Raw genomic sequence first — 18982 nt, forward strand, 5'->3', positions numbered from 1 at the left:
CACATGACTTGTGTCCCAGACGGGGTTTTAAAAAACTCAAGCAATACAAGACACATATTGGATAGAGAGTGTCTCTCTCTGCTTTCTCTGAGGGATACATATTGTACCAACAGGTAGGTATTACTGTAGCACGCTGTGTGCATGAGAGACAGAGTGAAAAATCCTTGCCCAGGAAACAGAGACTGGAGACACAGTTATATGATTATTGCTGCTATGTGTCATTACATGCTGTGAGCTACACAGACCACATTGTTCAGCCAAATCAAGAGGGGCAGCCAGAACAGTTCACCTAGCTAGGGAGTAAGATTAACCACTGGTGCGTGGAGACATGTTGGCAGCTGGCAGGATGGTGAAGGGACACATTCACTGCTGCTGCCCATGCTGTGCCTGAGGGAATACAAGGAGCATGTCACTCTCTTGGACTCTCAAATTAGTACCTGGCACTCAACACTGATTTCTCCCCTAAAGACAGATTAAATGCCAAGATAGTATTTGCCATATTTAGTACAGACCCCACCCATCTCTCTCATTTTTCTTTTAACCTTCAGACACAGTCTCACATAGGTGGTCAACTAGCTGAAGGCTTTCAAGGAAGGAATTTTACACCTTCTTTGGGCCCCAAAACAAACCAACTATGCATGTGTCTCCATGTGCCCTTTAAAGCATTTTTGTGCAAAAACCATGTGAGCATCTACACTTGCCAATGACTTTTTGCAGTGAAACTTCTGAGTTCCACCACAAACAGAAAACCACCTCTATGAGAGGCCTGTCTTACTGGTGATATTGTTGTGGTGACTTGAAGACACATTCCTCCTGTTTACACAGTTTTTAGCTTCTGGACGCTATTCCATAATGCCTAGATCCATGGTGTCCAATACACTAGCCCAGGGGTTAGCAGCTTATGGCACGCATACCATAAGTGGCACACGAGCCGATTTCCAGTGGCACGCGTGGTAGGAGCTCAGTCCCAACCGCTGGAGCCCTTCGTCTTCCCTGGCAGCAGATTAGGCTGTGGTGGGAGGAGCAGCACTGTGAAGCCTCTGGGGCCAGTCTGGGATTGCATGGCCATGGTAGTGGTGCCTCCAGCCTCAGGGGTCGGCCAGGGACCATGTGGCTGCAGCAGTTGCTGAAAGGAACTCATGTCCAGAACCTCACACCCCAGTCCCCCTCACTTACTCCCCTCCTCCCACCAAGACCCTGCACCCCAGCTTGCTCCGACACAAGTGTTCCCTCTAAGCTGCGGGACAGCACAGCTTCACAGGTGATTAATCAGCCCCGCCTAGTCAGAGACTCAGGGCTCTGTGCATCCTCCCTCCTGGCCAGACACCCTACCCCCATCCTGGTCCTGCACCTTCCACTCTGGCCTGGCCAGATACCTACTTCCACCCTGCTCCTGCATCCACCATTGCTCCTGCACCCTCCCTTGCTCCTGCTTCCTCCCCCTGGTCAGACACCCTACTCCCAGCCTGCTTCTGCATCCTGTATCCCACCCAGACATCACAACCTCTCCCCCTTCTGCACCTATCTCTCTCCCAGATCCTGCACCCCATCCCTATTCCACTTCCTGGCAGCTCTGTCCTGCACATTGAATCCCTCATTTTTTACACTTAATCTGTTTAATAATTTCAATTAAACTGTTCTCCCCAGCTGCAGCACTAACAAAATTACTCTGGTGTAATTATGTAATTAATGGTGAGTTTCCATTAGCAACAGGTAGTCAGCGAAAAGATTTGGAGAGGGTGGGGCCTCATGAAAGGGATGGGGTCTCGGGGAAGAGATGGGGTAGACCCTGCTTGCCCTGACATTTAAAAAGTGATCTTGGGTGTAAAAATGTTGGAGACCACTGCCCTAATGTAATACCCCTGGAAGACTCAAGATAAAAGGGGGCAGTTTAGACTCTCCTAAGAGAGAAAGCAGTACAGGTTTGAAAGTGTTCCCCACATTTTGGGTTTGTTGAATGTTTATCTAGATATATTGCAGAAATGTTTGTGGAACTAGGGAGTACTCACAACAAACTATTAGTTGTGTTGTGTTCCGAAGCGTCAAAAATGTTTCCAGAAAAAGGCATTTACTATTAACCAAGTTAGCACCATTTAGGACACAGGACGTAGCTTTGTATTAGCTTTTTGGAATCATCATGTATAGGTGGCAAATATTAAATCCAAGTTCAGTACTTAGCAGTTTTTCCATGTCTACTATGATAGGGTATGTCTACACTACCACCCTAGTTCGAACTAGGGTGGTAGTGTAGACATACCCATATATAGTGCAGTTATATTGGAGGGATTTTTGTTAACATCTACAAGCACTTTCCAGAAATTTAACATTGAATTCTTTTAAGCTGCACACAGTCCTGCAATGTGAATAAGTATTGTTATCCCAGCAGGACAAATGAGGGCAAACTGGAATATACATATTATGGAGGAAAACACCTCAGACTCAGCACCAGACCCAGAAGCCCTAACACCCAATCACTACTTCTAGTCCCAAAGTAAAATGCTCCCAGCATATGATTTAATACGCCATGTTCCTCACAAAACTGGGAGTACAGATGATGATGTCTTCTCCAGTCTTCACACCCACTGATGGCGGGGGAGGAATAAAGGGGAAGACTGCCTCAGGACCCAGTGATTAAAAAGGGCCAGGGTTCTTAGCCGCTTGAGGTCTGGCTCAGGTTGGGAGTGACACGGTGCAGAGCGCAGTGGTGGAAAAAGTACCCCAAAAAGTTACTTAAGTAAAAGTACTGCTACTTTGGAAAAAATGTAATTATGTAAAAGTCAAAGTATCCTTCTGGAAAACTACTTGAGTAAAAGTACTACAGTATCACATCTTAATTATATTAAAGTATCCAGAAGTAAAAAGTAGTCATCTATGGTTAACCACCCGAATTATCATAGGGCACTGTTATTTTTCACACACACACACACACACACACACACACACACACACACACACACTGTGCACATATATATATATATACACACACACACACACACACACACTTAGGCTACGTCTACACTGGCATGATTTTCCGAAAATGCTTTTAATGGAAAAGTTTTCCGTTAAAAGCATTTTCGGAAAAGCACGTCTAGATTGTCAGGATGCTTTTCCGCAAAAGCACTTTTAGCGGAAAAGTGTCCGTGGCCAATCTAGACGCAGTTTTCCACAAAAAAGCCCCGATCGCCATTTTCGTGACCAGCAGACCAGGGAGACGCGGAGCAAAGCCGCGGAGAACGCGGGCGGCGGGACCGTGGCGCGTCTGGGCGGTCCCACTGCCCGCGTCCTCCGCGGCAAGAAAAGCCGCTCTGCATCTCCCTGGTCTGCTGGGGGGGCCACCCCAGCAGACCAGAGAGACGCGGAGCAAAGCCGCGGAGGACATGGGCGGAGGGACCGCCGAGATGCGCCGCGGTCCCACCGCCCGTGTCCTCTGCAGCTTTGCTCCGCGTCTCCCTGGTCTGCTGGGGGGGGGGGGGGGGGGGGCGCAGCTAGTGTGCCCCCCCCCCCCAGCAGACCAGGCTTTTCTTGCCGACGCCTGGGGTAGAGCAGCTGGGGTGCTGCCGGGTTGGTCTCCGCAGCGCCGAGGTGCGGCACTGCGGGGACCTACCCGGCAGCTCCCCAGCTGCTCTGTCCCAGGCGTCCAGATTCAGCCACTGTTGAAACTGATCAGCGGCCGATTCCAGGAAGCCCGAGGCAGAGCAGCTCTGCTTCAGGCTTCTTGGAATCAGCCACTGGTCAGTTTCAACAGCGGCTGAATCTGGACGCCAGTTCTGACTTACATACAGATTCAACTTAAGAACAAACCTACAGTCCCTATCTTGTACGTAACCCGGGGACTGCCTGTACAATATTCACACATCTACTATCCATTTATATTTCAAATCTGAAAATTAAATGTAGTCACAGCCCTCATTTATATAGCTAAAGAGTGACCAAATTAAATACAGGCGTCAAATTAAAGAAACATATTTATGTTGTCCAGATTCACAAGGCTTCCCACAGTCCAGATTAACTCTTTTGGGGTCACAGGGTTAGTAAATTTTGTTAAAGCCCCCCCCAGCTCTGGTGTGAGGCCAAAATGAGGGGTTCAGTGTGTGGGAGGGGGCTGCCAGGGAGTGGGATAGGGATGGAGGTCGGGTGCTGGAGCTGGTTGGGAGGGAGGTGCAGGAGTGGGCTGAGGGTGGTGTGTCTGGAAGGGTAAGAGGGTGCAGGAGCAGACCAGAGCTGGGAGAGCTGGGCAGAAGGGGTGTGTGTGGAAAAGGGATGGGGTCTGGCCATGAGAAGGGTGGGGCGTGCTTACCTAGCTCCGCGTTCCCCGCCACTTCCTTCGGCCGAAATCCGACTGATGGGAGCAGTGGGCAAACCCTTCTACCATCAGTTTCCAGCATTGCATTTCCCCAGCCGTGGGGAGGGTGAGCGGCAGCACCCAGCACCACACTTTTTCTCCCCCGCCCACCAGATACAGCCCGTGAGGCTCGGTGCTCCCCACCCCGCATAGATACTGCTTTTGAATTAAAAGTTGTTGATGCGGCTATTTTAAGAGGCTTCTTTGCGGGCAGTGTCATTGTGCTTGTTGATTGATTATTATTTTTAAAAAATCATCACCGCATGACGATTGGATGCTTTATGCATGCGTCTGTGCTTTAGCCAATCAGAATGCTGGCTTGCAAAAGTGTCAGTGGGGTGATAAAAGTAGTGAGTAACTAAGCGCTTCCGGAAACGGTAGTGGAGTAAAAAGTACAGTATTTTCTAAAAACCCTACTTGAGTAAAAGTAGAAGTATCACAAAAATAAATTACTTGAGTAAAGTGCAAATACTGAAAAAATGTATTTGTGTAGTGTAACAAATTATTTCCACCTCTGGCAGAGCAGTCCAGACAGCACTGAGAATTAGCTGCCCAAGCCCCACCCTTTCCACCCAAGGCCCTGCCCCTTCTGGGTTGGGAAAAAGGTGCCACCCTCCCCTGTTCAGGGTGCCAGCAATTCTGTCAGCCCCCCCTGCTGATCTTATATGGATGCCTAACGTTTATATGCCAACGTATTGAAAAAAATCCAACAGAAAAAAAAGAGAGATCCATGTAAACCTACTGGTGGCAAATAACAAGCAAACAAGGACACAAGGAAATTCTGTGACTGCAGCGCAGTAGAAATACTGTACCCCTTATCCTACCTCTGGGTTCCTCTGCTCTTTGCCCAAGGTAGATTGAACAAATCTTTGTACTTTTTCAGTGTTCAGTGGCATTTCAAATATGCTTTAGCTTAGCAAAAAATGTTTTCCCAAGGACTTATGGAAAAAAAGCTGAAAGATGAGAACAGCCAAGATTACAACATGCTGTCTGAAAACTTCCCAGGTGAAAAGTTATAAATTGCACCCAGTGAATGCACAGGAGGGTATTGGACAATGTGCCAGTCACTAACAAATGTATGAAAGCAGCAGTCAACATCATCAATTGTTGTTAAAAAAAATAACTGCTTTGTTTGGCAGATAATCAAATTAGGAGTCCTACTGGGCTTTGAATAAGAAAACAAAAGTAACAGGATGTTTAAAAAAAGACCACAGCTAGTAGCAGATGTGATTAACTAGCTAAAAAAAAAAGAAAAGCTGTAGGGGTGTCCAAACAGTGAGACCCCACTTACCCACAAAGAGATCAGCCAAATGTGTGCTTCAGGCATAATTTGCTCATATTCAGGGCTTCATAAAATGAACATACATGGGGTCTGAAGGATTTTTTTTTACCCATTTCACTATGTGTAACATTGCACAAGTGCCTAGGTACACTGTGTCATTGTTTTTCCCAGTCTTCATTTTCATAAGCCTCTTTGCACCTCTTCCCACCAGCTTAAATAGAATTTATGAAGTAAAGGTTTCTCATAAGCCTAGAAGCTGCTGTAGTGAGAACTCCCCACTATGTCCCACCCAGCAGACAGGAGTCTCTTTCATTTGTTACTAGCAGGCAGGCAATTTTGTATCCATTGTGAACTGGGACAGGATAGAATTACAACACACACACTTTAAAAGAATTTACAACACACACACAACACACACTGAGCTAACATTTTCCAAAATGCCCAAGTATCTTAGAGCCATAAGTCCCTTTTTCGAGAGTCTCGAGGCTCGTCTACTGACAGTGATGCAGCTGCAGTACATCTGGTGAAAACGCTCTACACCGATGGGAGAGAGTTTCTTCCATTGGCACAATAAAATTACCTCTGTGAGTGGTAGCAGCTATGGAGGCAGGAGAAGCTGTACACATCAGCGCATACATCGGTCTAAGGGGCAAAGCTAGGACGAGTAACTAATATGTCTACACTACTTTTTTTTGCGGAAGGGCAATGCAAATGAAGCACTGATTAGCATTTTCGTGGGCTTCATTTGCATAATCTTTTCCGATCCATTTTTGCACAAGAGGTTTTTGTGCAAAAACATGCAGCATGGACATTTCCGTTTTGCCCCAAACCCCCTTTTTGCGCAAGATCCTCTGGGAGAGGCATAAGGATCTTGTGCAAAAAGGGGATTTTGTGCAAAACGGAAACGTCCACACTGCATATTTTTGCGCAAAAACCTCTTGCGCAAAAACGGATCGGAAGAGACTATGCAAATGAAGCACGTGAAAATGCTAATCGGTGCTTCATTTGCATTGCTCTTCTGCAAAAAAATCCCGGTAGTGTAGACATAGCCTGAGCGGGGACAGCATTTCAAAGGGCCTACCTGTTCAAGAGCACGTCTAAAGGGGGAACTCAGGAGTGCTTTGTGTAGAACAGGAGTAATAGTACCAGGTTAGGTTTTTCAAAGCTTTCTGCTCAACTGAGCGGCTTGATGACAGCACTTGATATAGAACTTACATCGATGCCTTCTGACATAAATCTTAGCCGAGCAGTTGAATACCTGCTTTGAAAATTCTCCCCAGGGTGGCAGGGAGAATTTCACTGTCATTTGTGAAGGTTTTTCTGTGCCACAACAAATGCTGGAGATTCCTTTCGTATCATTAAAGGAAAATGCAGACCACAGAGTCCCACCAGCAGCGACACCTTGGTTCGTATTCTTCATGTCACAGTACTATGCCTATGTAAAAAAATTAAGGAAAAAACCAGAAAGCAGACAGAATAAAAATAGAACAGGGAGCAATCTGAAAAATTAATCTGTATTGTCAGCTCTCTAAGGAATGTAAAGAAGACATTTTACAGTAACTGTCGATTCCTAGTACACCTCCCATCAACTTAGTCCTGAGCAGACTTGTTTAAAATTACCAACATTCTTGTGCCCCCTGGTGGCTGCTCTGAATTCTGGTGACAGCATTGGTTGAAAGTTGAAGGTTATGCTAGTGACCAGCTTCCAGTCTCCCTCTGTAGTTCTTTGTAGAGCATCCACCATTGAATAACCTTCACCATTCATGTTAAAAGAGGTCGCTGGAAAGATGTGCATGCTAGTGAATGCTCTGACATTCTGCAGTTTTATTAAGACTGACTGCAAGCTCCCGAAGGGGTCTTGCATATCCTCTCAAACAAAGAACTGATTTTTATGTCAACCAACTGAATGGAGCAGCTTAAACAACATGCTCTTTGGGTTTGCAAAAAGAACTGGTATGGCTGGCATTCTTAAATGGATGTTGGGTTTTTCAATTGGCCTGCTGTTTCCAATACTTCATAGGAGTAGCAATAGAAGTGGCCAAAAGTAAACTGGGGAGCCCTTTCTTAGATCTAAATACCTCAGCAATGATACCCCATAGTATTAATTCCCTCCTGAATACTTGTGTAGTTCATGTCACTCTGCATGACTTTGCAAAGCCTGATCTCTAATTGGATATACAATTGATGCCACAGTGAGTAGAATTTTAAATAATATTCCTTTAAAAACTTTTCAGTAATGTACCTGAAATTCTAGTAGTCAGATTAAGTAAGAAGGTAGTGGTGTGGATGAGAAAGTAGGGAGTAAACATGGTTCATACTGGGTGTGATATTCAGGTTACCAGGTAGGTCCAATATGCTGCTCATGTCTGCCAAAATATTGTAGAACCGTAATGTTAGCCCTGCTGTATTTTTTATATTATTGATAACATGCAATGCCATTTTGCTGTAGATGTGAACTAGTTTTAGGCACTTGCCATCTGAGAGTGTGGTTTCCAAATTGAGTGGCATGCTGTGTGACAAGTTCTGGGAAGTACTTGTTAGAGCAGTTAATGAACTCTGTCCGCAGCAGAAAGAATGTGACAGAGGGCTCTGAAATGTTTTCCTAGAGTACAATTTCCCATAGAAATTAATGTTAAGTCTGGGCTCTGTGGCTTACTGTTTTATAATGACAGTTTGATATTGTAAAACACCCCATACTTACGGTTATGAAACCTCCTTACTTGTCACCGGGGCAGCGTGCAAGTGAGAGGGAACTGAGGCCCAGACATACTATATGCAGTGGTGTTATGAAGAACTTGGTATTAGGGATACGAATGAGTAACCATACAGGGTGATGCTTTCGAGGCACTGCTTAACTGGTACCTTGGAGGATCCCTCGCCCACATTTGCCACAACCTCCTCAGGGGTTGGGAGCTGGTCATCCCCCCCCCCCCCCACGCGGGGGAAACAGGAGCCATTCCCTCCTCCCCATGCGGGAGGGTATGGGGGAGCAGCACTTAAACCTAAAGTTTAACCAGTTAGCTGATTAACTGGGATTTTACATCCCTATTCTGTGTCAGCTGGAAAGCTTGTCTCTCTCACCAACAGAAGCTGGTACAACAAAACATATCACCTCCCCCACCTTGTCAGCTTCACATACTGTCATTTACCAAAGGAATTTAGAAGCACAGCCAGGAGTATAACCAGGAGCACTGACTCTGCTCTGAAAGTCCAGGGCCCGATGGCCCTCAGGGTATGTCTACACTGCCACCCTAGTTCGAGCTAGAGTGGCTAATGTAGGCATACGAAGTTGCAAATGAAGCCCGGGATTTAAATATCCCGGGCTTCATTTGCATCTTGCCGGGTGCCGCCATTTTTAAATCCCCCTTAGTGCAGACTCTGGGCCCACGGCTACACGCGGCACGGAGTAGGTAGTTCCAATTAGGCTCTCTAATTTGAACTACCGGTACTCCTCATTCCACAAAGAGAGCCTAATTCGAACTACCTACTCCATGCCACGTGTAGCCGCGGGCCCGGAGTCCGCACTAAGGGGGATTTAAAAATGGCGGCGCCTGGCAAGATGCAAATGAAGCCCGGGATATTTAAATCCCGGGCTTCATTTGCAACTTCGAATGCCTACATTAGCCACCCTAGTTCGAACTAGGGTGGCAGTGTAGACATACCCTTACAGAGTAAGCTCCATTTCTGCCTCTTCCTCCATCAAGTCGCATGGCTGCAGTGGAGGAATGCTGTCTGCTGTCCTCAGAATCCTCCCGCAAAAGAGGGAAGGGTGCCAAAGTTCAGAAGGGGGCTGTGAAAGTTAACGCTTCAAGCCAGGTCTGCCTTGCAGGCATGAGTGGCAGGTGACTGGCGGGCTTGGGTAGGTTAGACTCCAGTTGGCCTGTCCCTTTTGCCTGGGACTCTGCCCCCCCTATGTCCATTCCCCTCCAGAGCTCAGAGGATCTCTCCAGCCCAGCTCACCTTGAAGCACTGCTCCTGCCACCCATAGTCCCTGCCTACAGGCTGGTCCCCACCCTCCTTCAAGAGGGAAGGATCATGTTACAGGAGTGCAACAGAAAATTGCTAGTTGGGAATTAATATTTTGATGTAGGGATTATCTTACATTGCAGATATTGGAGAAGTGGCTTTTTATTATATATTGTCTCTGTGTACGTTTATCATTTGCATAGGTTGAGATAAAAAATACATCTATTTTCCTGTTTTCTTCAGGTGTCAGTTTTGTAAGAATGATTCTAGTTTCACTTTATCAGTCTCTCTCGGGTTTAGTGTTTAGCCCTCAAAGGGTGAAATATGTTCTCTGCATTCATCATTACAATTCAACTGTTGCAATGTCCTTGAATTACTTCTCTAACTTCCTACCCTCTCTTTAAAATATGGATAATCTCTAGGAGAAATGAGATATTTGGTTGTCATTTTTATTTCAAAATGACTGTTTTTGAAATTTAGTTTTTGGGCTAGTGAACAAACCTTTCTTTTTACTCTGAAGATTAGCTGGTCATCCTGGAGTAAAAGTAGCTTCAGTTTTTCTTTATATACGACAAAACACGAGAGGAAAAAAAATCAAGGTTAGGGTTATGGTATCTGGTATATTTGAGATTATTTGTGCTTGAGTTGTTTAAGGAAAAATATATAGAAAATGGTACTTGGTGTCTGCCCATGGATATTTAATAGGTGCCTGTTACCTTGTTGTCTTTCATCATTTAGACTGAAGATTTTAGATAAAGATGCATTGTGCCACTGGAAGGAAGAGGTTTCTCTCTGTATAATAATAAAGACTAACAGGTTAAAGTGCCACAGGACTCCTCATTGTTTCTGCAGATGCAGACTAACACAGTAGCCCCTCTGAGACTTCTCCCTATAATGTTATCTGAATTAGCACTCATATTTCTGAAGCAAATTAAACAGTTTAGGGCTTAAGCATTAAAGCCAGAGTCAGGTGCACTATTGTGTAGCTAATTTTTATGCACAATTGCCAACAATCCCTAATGCAAATTGACTGGTTTGTATACTCAGATGAACATTTAGAAACCCTGTCGTCCATTTAGACATACTAGGGCTCCTAGTGCTCTAATTGCAAGGGCGTTTAGGGGTGCACTATTCTGTGCTTTAATGTTTTGATAATCAGGCCCAGCAACTATCATTTCTAGTCAAATAAGATTTTGGGGCTTCTTGATTGTGTTGTGTCCAGTTCCTGGAAGACCTGTGCATATCACAGAACCCTTCCCTCCCCAGCTAGCACTGTTTGCCACTCTTGTTGACAGCAGTAACAGGGATGTCTAGCTCTGAGTGGGTTTGGAAACTGAGTCACTCCCTTTCCCATGTGCAGGTCAAGGGTTAGGCCTCTTGCCCTGCCTCTGCCCATTCTGTGCCTGTTATGTGGGTAACCAGAAACCTTCAGTTCTCCATGGCTGAAGCATATAAGAACATAAGAATGGCCGTACTGGGTCAGACCAAAGCTCCATCTAGCCCAGTAGCCTGTCTGCTGTCAGTGGCCAGCGCCAAGTGCCCCGGACGGGGTGGACTGAAGACAATGATCAAGTGATTTGTCTCATGCCATCCATCTCCAGTCTCTGGCAAACAGAGGCCAGGGACACCATTTGTATCCCTTGGCTAATAGCCTTTTATGGACCTAACCTCCATGAAATTATCTAGCTTCTCTTTAAACTCTGTTATAGTCCTAGCCTTCACAGCCTCCTCTAGCAAGGAGTTCCACAGGTTGACTACGCACTGTGTGAAGAAGAATGTTCTTTTATTAGTTTTAAACCTGCTACCCATTAATTTCATTTGGTGTCCTCTAGTTCTTCTATTATGGGAACTAATAAATAACTTTTCTTTATTCACCCTCTCCATACCACTCATGATTTTATAGACCTCTATCATATCTCCACTTAGTCTCCTCTTTTCTAAACTGAAAAGTCCCACCTTTTCATTCCATTGCGTACAGCTGCATGACATGAAACTCTGGACAGCATCGAGCCATGAAAATATTTTATTTAATTTTTAATTTTTAATCTGATTTCAGGTTGGTCCATTCAGGTCCAACTAAGGGATCCCCACAATCTGGGGTGGATTTGTCTTTTGCAACGCGCACCGGTACACGGCAAGGGATCGAAACGCATCTCTTCAGGACAGAGACTAGCAGAGATCTCTCCCTGTGGACAAGGAACATAGTGCAGGGCTGCCATAACTCAGCTGAACTCATCACGGAAATCAAAACCTGTGAGTAACACTGGGAAGTTCTTCTTCTTTACATTGAGTCACTTCGGCGTTTGCCCTTCGGCCTGTTTCTCAGCACGAGACTCAAAACGCTGGGTCTGGGATCGTTAGTCCAGGATCAATGCTTGGGGAAGTTGATTGGTCTGCCCAAATTTTTTCCACCAGAGCTGATTGAAATTTCAGAATGGAGACGGAGTTTCTGTGAAAAATGCATGGCTGCTTTTGCAGCCCACTCTTAGCTTCTCTTAACTGTGACAAGGGGTGTGGTTTCAGGCCCCGTAGTGTGTAATCCTGACTTCCATTTTGCTCTTTTCTTCTTCATATCAGCTAATAATGCCTGAAGTGCTAGAGCCAGAGATGGGGACCTCCTGCCTTTGGAAAGTGTCATGAGGAGAATGGAGGGGTTCATGCTGTTGCTAAGCTTCTAGTTCAAAGGGCCACAGCTCTGTGATCCCTGGAAGGAACATCCTCTTGGCAGAGCTGTCCCATCCATAGGTCTCCCCAGGCCCTGCACTTTGGGGGACCCCACAGTGGCTGCCTCAACTATCTTATGCATGAGCAGGGTGCAAGGTGGAAGTAGGGGTTGCCCTGCATCCCCTCTCACCATCGATTGCAATCTCCTGGCTTATGTCATGTGAGAGAGAGCCAAGGGGCCGAGCAGGGGTGAGGCTTGGAGGAAGGGGTGGAGCAGAAGTGGGACAAGGATGGAGCAGAAGTGGAGTGGGGCCAAAGAGGGTTGTCCCAGGCTACATTCCTGAGGTGATGTAGGGGATTTACCCCAGGCCCGGCGCCCTCCAAGGGAAAGCCCTGCATCCTGGAGTAAGGGAAACATCAGGAAGAGGGCATAAAGGTTACTGGTGATCTGACTAGGGCACCTATCTGGAAAAAGGAATGGGTAAGGTAGGAGCCATGAGTATCCAAAACTCACAAATAGATCTTGGACACTTACCCACCTTGACCTGCATTTTTTAAATCAATAATGGGGGCCAGTCTATTAGCAATGGGTGCAAACTACCTCCCCCTGTAAGACAACTGCCTTCCATCTGTGATGCAATCAAGACTGTGAGCGAGCACAGGAGTCTCTCTTCTTCAAGCTTGACTACATAGGGAATATAGGATAACTATTCTGGATTAACTCCCTGACTGGATTCCTTCATTTTGGAACAAGAGTGTCCAGAAGAGGAGTTATTCAAGAACAGAAATAATGCTTCAAATTCACACACCCCCAATTCCAGAATAACTGCCCCATGTGGACAAGCCCATATTTGGCCTACTGGTCTCAAATGCCTGGCGGAGTCCCCCTCACCTTGCCACTCCTATTGGTTGATTTGCCTTTTTGCTTGTCCAAAGGGGTATGGTACGCACTGTGCAAGACCCATCCCCTGGTAAAACCCTTGTTTTGTGTTGTCCTTGCCACTTCACTCTTTCCTTTCATCAATGCTGTTAAAATCAGAGACTCCCTCTATTCTACCTAAGATCTGAGTTTCGTCTGGTGCTCGATCCCCAAGCTAACCTAAAGGTTAAATCAGCCATGGTGCAGAATTCCTGAAGCAATAGCTACTGCTTACAATCATCAGGGTCTTTTTTTCAATTACCATGAAACTAATTAGTATTCAAAAGTGTCTTCCTCTTTCTTGAAATTCTTGAGTGATTCCCTTTGCGGCTTTTAGCTTTTGCAGCTCATTTAGTGCTCAAAGAGGGAGGCTGTCTCTTTGAATGTCTGGTATGCAAGTGGTGGGAAGAGAGTACCTGAAACTAAAGTTTGAGATTTTCTTGTGTATCTTGGCATTTAGAGATATCCACGTGCTGGGTACGACGAATTAGGTCAAGGGGAATGACTTCTTTTATTTACTCTCTGCAATATCCAACACATTAATTGAACTGTATGTATATTTGAATCCTGTTTGGGTGTTGTAAAGCAGAATGAATTACAGTAGCCTTTCACAGTCTGGAAATACAGAACAGGGACTTGATTAATTCACTGTAAGGCTACATCAAATGTGAAATTTCACCAGCTATCAGTCAGGTCTCAGTGCTACCTTTCAAAGTTGTTCTCCTCAGCTCTTCAGTCCAGAAGTTTTAAGAAATAAAACTTGTATTTAATGCTAAGAGATATAAACAACTGTTCTAATTTTAGGGCATATCCAAACAACACCTTCACCTATGATTTTGTGACCAGTGACCAGCAGGTACCTTAACTGTAACAGCTCAGTTTATATCCACTCAGCTGCCTTTCTTCCATCCATGTCGAACACTTGTCTGCCTAGCTCCATCCTGATGAGGACATTCATGTCAGTTGAACCACGTGCTTTTGTAAGGAGCAGTGTCTCCTGAGAAGAGGCCAGATTAGCGGCTTTTGCGGCAGTACATTCCAATGTGTCCTAGTGCAGGGAAGGAACTGCTTGGGAGAAAAGAGGCTCGAGCAACCAAACCAGCTACTGAGACCAGGAGCAGTGAAAGCTTCCTAAATAGGGTGGGGGGCACCGGCCAAAGCCATCCTTAACCTCTATGCAAAATAAAAAGTACTGTGTAGGGCCCCATAAATCCTAAGGATGGTCCTGCCACCAGCATCAAACCATGGCAACCCCTTGCCCCCAAATCCCTGCCCTGCCCCTTCTCCTCGGCTACGTCTACACTGGCCCCTTTTCCGGAAGGGGCATGTAAATTTCATGGGTCGTAGTAGGGAAATGCGCGGGGGATTTAAATATCCCCCGCGGCATTTAAATAAAAATGTCCGCTGCTTTTTTCCGGCTTTTAAAAAAGCCGGAAAAGAGCGTCTACACTGGCCCCGATCCTCCGGAAAAAGTGCCCTTTTCCGGAGGATCTTATTCCTACTTCGAATAAGGAATAAGATCCTCCGGAAAAGGGCACTTTTTCCGGAGGATCGGGGCCAGTGTAGACGCTCTTTTCCGGCTTTTTTAAAAGCCGGAAAAAAGCGGCGGACATTTTTATTTAAATGCCGCGGGGGATATTTAAATCCCCCGCGCATTTCCCTACTACGACTCATGAAATTTACATGCCCCTTCCGGAAAAGGGGCCAGTGTAGACAAGCCCCCTCTAGTCTCTGCCCCACACTGTCTGTTTCCTCGAGTCCCAGCCTCACATTGCCTCTTTCCTCGAAGACTCCTGCCCCCACTCGCATCTCTCCATGTGCCCCATCACTTGTCCTTACAGCTTGTAAAAAGTGGCACAGCCACACCCTGTCCCCGTTCCTGCATCCCTGCCTCAGACACAGTTTGGGTTCTGTCTGCACTCCCCCTTATGGAGAGGATTGCAGAGAGCACTTCAAATTAGAACTTGTAGCTCCCTTAGACTAGTTAGGGACAGAGCACAAAGCAACTGATCTCAAATTGGAGGTCAGGGAAAGGCATCGGATCCTTCAGGGCCATGAAGGGCTTATTTCCAGGTAGAATTTCAGGCAGCTGAAGGTAAAGACTACACTGTGCAGATGTCCACTCCTCCTGAGCAAATATCAGTCATAAGCAGTCAATGAGGGGCAACATGGAGGTAGCCAATAGCCTGGCCCTGCTGAGCACAGGAACAGCAGCAGAAGCAGTAAACGGAAGGAACAGCTAATTTCAACTGCTCTCTGTGCCTGAAGAACAAAGGACGAGCAGGGGCTTTACATATGCCTGTTTGAAAGTTAGCTGGTTCCATTGGCAATCACATTTTGGAACAGAGCAAGGGCAACTCATCCACTTGTAGAAATTACAAACCAGAAGGGACCAAGAGAATCCTGTGAAAGGACTAGTGAAACCTACTAGAAATTCCGTGGGAGTTGTGTGTGTGTGTGGGCGTGGATGTTTATTCTCTCTCTCTCTCTCACACACACACACACCCACCCACCCCTCCCCATCTGTATGTGTTCATGGAAATTCGGTGAAGCTTGGTGTAATCCAATTCAGATGGCTAAATAATTACACTGAAATACAGAATACAGTCATATAAGTAATCTTCTATCCCCCACATATTCAAATGCACTCCATCTACTTTTTTAGCTACCCAGCTCCAATCACCATATTTAAGCTGTCTTTCAGGCATCCTGAATTTTTTTTAAAAAAGAGGCAAAATATCCCATATTTGCACGCCCCCTGCTGGCCGTTGAGTTCCCAGATCTATGCAGCTGCAGCAGCCTCCTATTTGAGCATGTGGTGTGGCGTCAGGCAGGGTGCCGAGGGAGGAACCAGGTAGTACTGTGTCTTTCCTCCCTGTGCACCCTAAAGAAGGGGGGGAGTCTGCCAGCCTATCAGGAACATGGGACTAAAGCCCTGATGGCCAGACCCCCTCTCCCCCAGGGCTGAAGCCCCTGTCTCTGGTGCCCCCACTGCTGGCTGCAGCCCCATTCCCTCACTGCAGAGCTGAAGCCATTTACCGCTGTGGGACTGAAGCCCCATCCCTGGGTGGCTGTCACTCGCCATGGGGCTCCGCACAGAGCCACCCGCCATAGGGTTCAGGCTGGTTTCCAGTTGCCCCAACCCCCACCCCTATGGGGCTCAGCCAAGTTCTCAGGCAGCTCTGTTCCCAGATGGCCCCCACCCACTGGAGGGCTCAGCCCCGTTCCTGGGTATCCCCCACCCGCCACGGGGCTCAAACCCTTTCCTTGTGTGGGGCTCAGGCTCATTCCTAGGCAGCTCCTGCCTGCCATGGGGCTGAAGCCCAGTTGATGGGTGACTCTCACCCACCACGGGGCTCAGCCTCCTCCCCTGTCCCATTTCCTCCTCCCTTCCCCATGGGGCTGGAGCCCCGATCACTGGCAGCACCCCTGCACCCCACCAGCTGCAAGGCTAAAGCCCTGAGCACTGACAGCTCCCCCTACCCCACTGTGGGGTTGAAGCCCTGAGTTCTGGCAGCCCTCCCCCCTTTGGGCTAAAGCCCCGAGCACCAATAGCCTTCCCCCCCACACACACACACCTTGGTGTCCCATATTGGGTATAGGAAATATAGTGTCCCTAATCATACTACTTCATTTGGTTCAGAAAAGTGGCTATAGGTTCTGTCTATAAAAGAATGTTGGTTTCCTTTTTTATTAAAATAGAATTTGGAAGAGGCTTAAAGCAGGCCAGAATGTGGAAGTAGATACATTTTAAGTATTTCCTTTTAAAGTTGATTTATTTGATAATGTTGTAAGAAGAGCAAATAATAAGTTGCCATAGACAGGTAATCTACATTTTGTTTTTCATGTTCAGCTTGTACCTACAAAAACCAGGAGTGCCGTTTGACCATCCATTACGAACATGGATTCTCTCTCACAGTTGAACCACGAGATGGTGCCTTGTCCAAAACAATTGTACAGTGTCCCTATGAAAAACTAAAAATGTCTTCAGACGATGGCATTAGGATGCTTTATTTAGACTTCGGAGGCAAAGATGGAGAATTTGTAAGTACTGTATTTAGCTACGGGAATGCAGGGTTATCATTTAGGCATACAACTAGTACAAGCAATTCTTTGCATGATTAGCATGACAGTATGCTCAGTGGGGCTGACGGGTCTTGCGGTCATGGTTTGGGGCAGACACAAACGTACTTCAAATTGGTTAAATATATCATGTAGAAACAATTCTTGGGTGCCACAATTTCTGGTAATCAAGACATAAACGGTTCCATGCATTGTTGAACTCCTAAAATAATGACTGATCTCTATTTTAATCTATAAGGACATTGACAGGGCCTTTTCTCACTTTTATGTAGGTATGACCTGTCCTTAGAAAGAGTCAGTAAAATAAAAATGGGGTAGGGATAAAATGGTAAAACCATGCAAAGAGGAAAGAACGATTTCCTGTATTTAGGGACCAATCAGGTTCCGTGGTGGTCAGATACAACAGTTTTTGCATTTGTATGCATCAGTCTGTAAACCCTTCATAACTAAGGGACTGATTTTTAAACACATTCATCACCTGTTATGATGCTTTTGGCCAGATTTTTCCAAAGAACTCCGCCACCAGTCTGGTGTTCACTTTTGAAACCTGGTCATTTCCCATTATGTGAATGTAGAACAAAGAGAGGAAATAAATGGGCATTTAAAATATAGTGCCACTGTTCCTGGTTTTATAAAATCCTGATATCAGAGGCAAGGAATCGTATCAGCTGCAAGAAAGTGCAGAACAAAACAGAGGTTCATTTTCAAGGGGAGAGACTGTGGGCTAGAGCCACAAAAAAGACTTAGCACAAAAAGCAGTGCAGCATGCCTTTCCACCTAGTGGAATCCGCAGCCCTGAGAGAGGTGCCCAGGCTCTGTGTGTAAAGCATGTGGAGAGGTAGGTACCAGGAAATAGGATTCACAAAAGCCAGACAGCTGAGCAAGAGTCTGCCTCAGTAAGCCAACAGGAAATACTGAAGAGAGGGGTTCAGCTTAAACCCCACTTCCCAAAGAGACTTAGGCAGGGTTCATGGTCATGAATTCTCTCCTGGCCTTTGGCACCTAAGCCAGGTCAGCTCTTCCTCACAAAAGAAGAAGAGGTCCCCCACCCCATCACCATCACTGCCACCCCTCCCCCAGCTGGGAGCCCATTGGTTAGCACAATTCCCAGGATGTGGCAGACCCAAGTTCCAGTCCCCATTCTATTATTAAATTATGTTAATGGATTAACAAATTGGGACAATTTCAACAGGTGAGACTGAGACAGTCCTATCCTGAATATGTCATAGTCTAGGGGGTCGGGTGCTCTGCTAAGAGCTGGTTCCCATCCTTGCTCCAAACCAGAAGGAACAATCCCAGGACTCCTATATCCTGGGTTTGCAGCCTAATCACTGTGTTTCATGTAGATAGCAGTGTCATCACCACCACTGCTTTATATGGAAGCTGAACAACTAATTAGCTTCTGAGCATGCCTACCGGAGCAGACCCTGCATGTGAGTTGGGGGGAGGATCTCATTTGAGGATTATGACTGGGCATAGACATGAGCTAAGTGCCTGGCCATCAGGATTAAGCTAACTGTGTACATGACCAGCAGCATATATTTAGGGCCCTGGCAGATTCTATTGGTGGATATGTAGGTGCCTAGAGAGTTTAGGCAACTACAGCATTATGGAGCAGTTCACTGAGTGTTTTGAGGATCTAAATTTTGGACTTTTAGGTGCTCAAGTGTCAGTTAGGTGCCTAAATCCTTGGCTACGTCTAGACTGGCATGATTTTCCGGAAATG

The 18982-nt window shown here is 46.3% G+C and overlaps 1 protein-coding gene across 1 annotated transcript in view; it reads left to right on the top strand.

Moving 5' to 3' along the window:
• Window positions 1-18982, top strand: part of SNTB1 (syntrophin beta 1) — a 214034-nt gene that overhangs the window by 188799 nt on the left and 6253 nt on the right. The window contains exons 5-6 of the mRNA XM_006137515.4: window positions 11647-11843; window positions 17027-17217. Coding sequence (XP_006137577.2) covers window positions 11647-11843; window positions 17027-17217 — 388 coding nt within the window. The remainder of the gene's footprint in view (window positions 1-11646; window positions 11844-17026; window positions 17218-18982) is intronic.

The sequence above is a fragment of the Pelodiscus sinensis genome, chromosome 2 (assembly GCF_049634645.1).
Source record: "Pelodiscus sinensis isolate JC-2024 chromosome 2, ASM4963464v1, whole genome shotgun sequence".
Taxonomy (NCBI): domain Eukaryota; kingdom Metazoa; phylum Chordata; order Testudines; family Trionychidae; genus Pelodiscus; species Pelodiscus sinensis.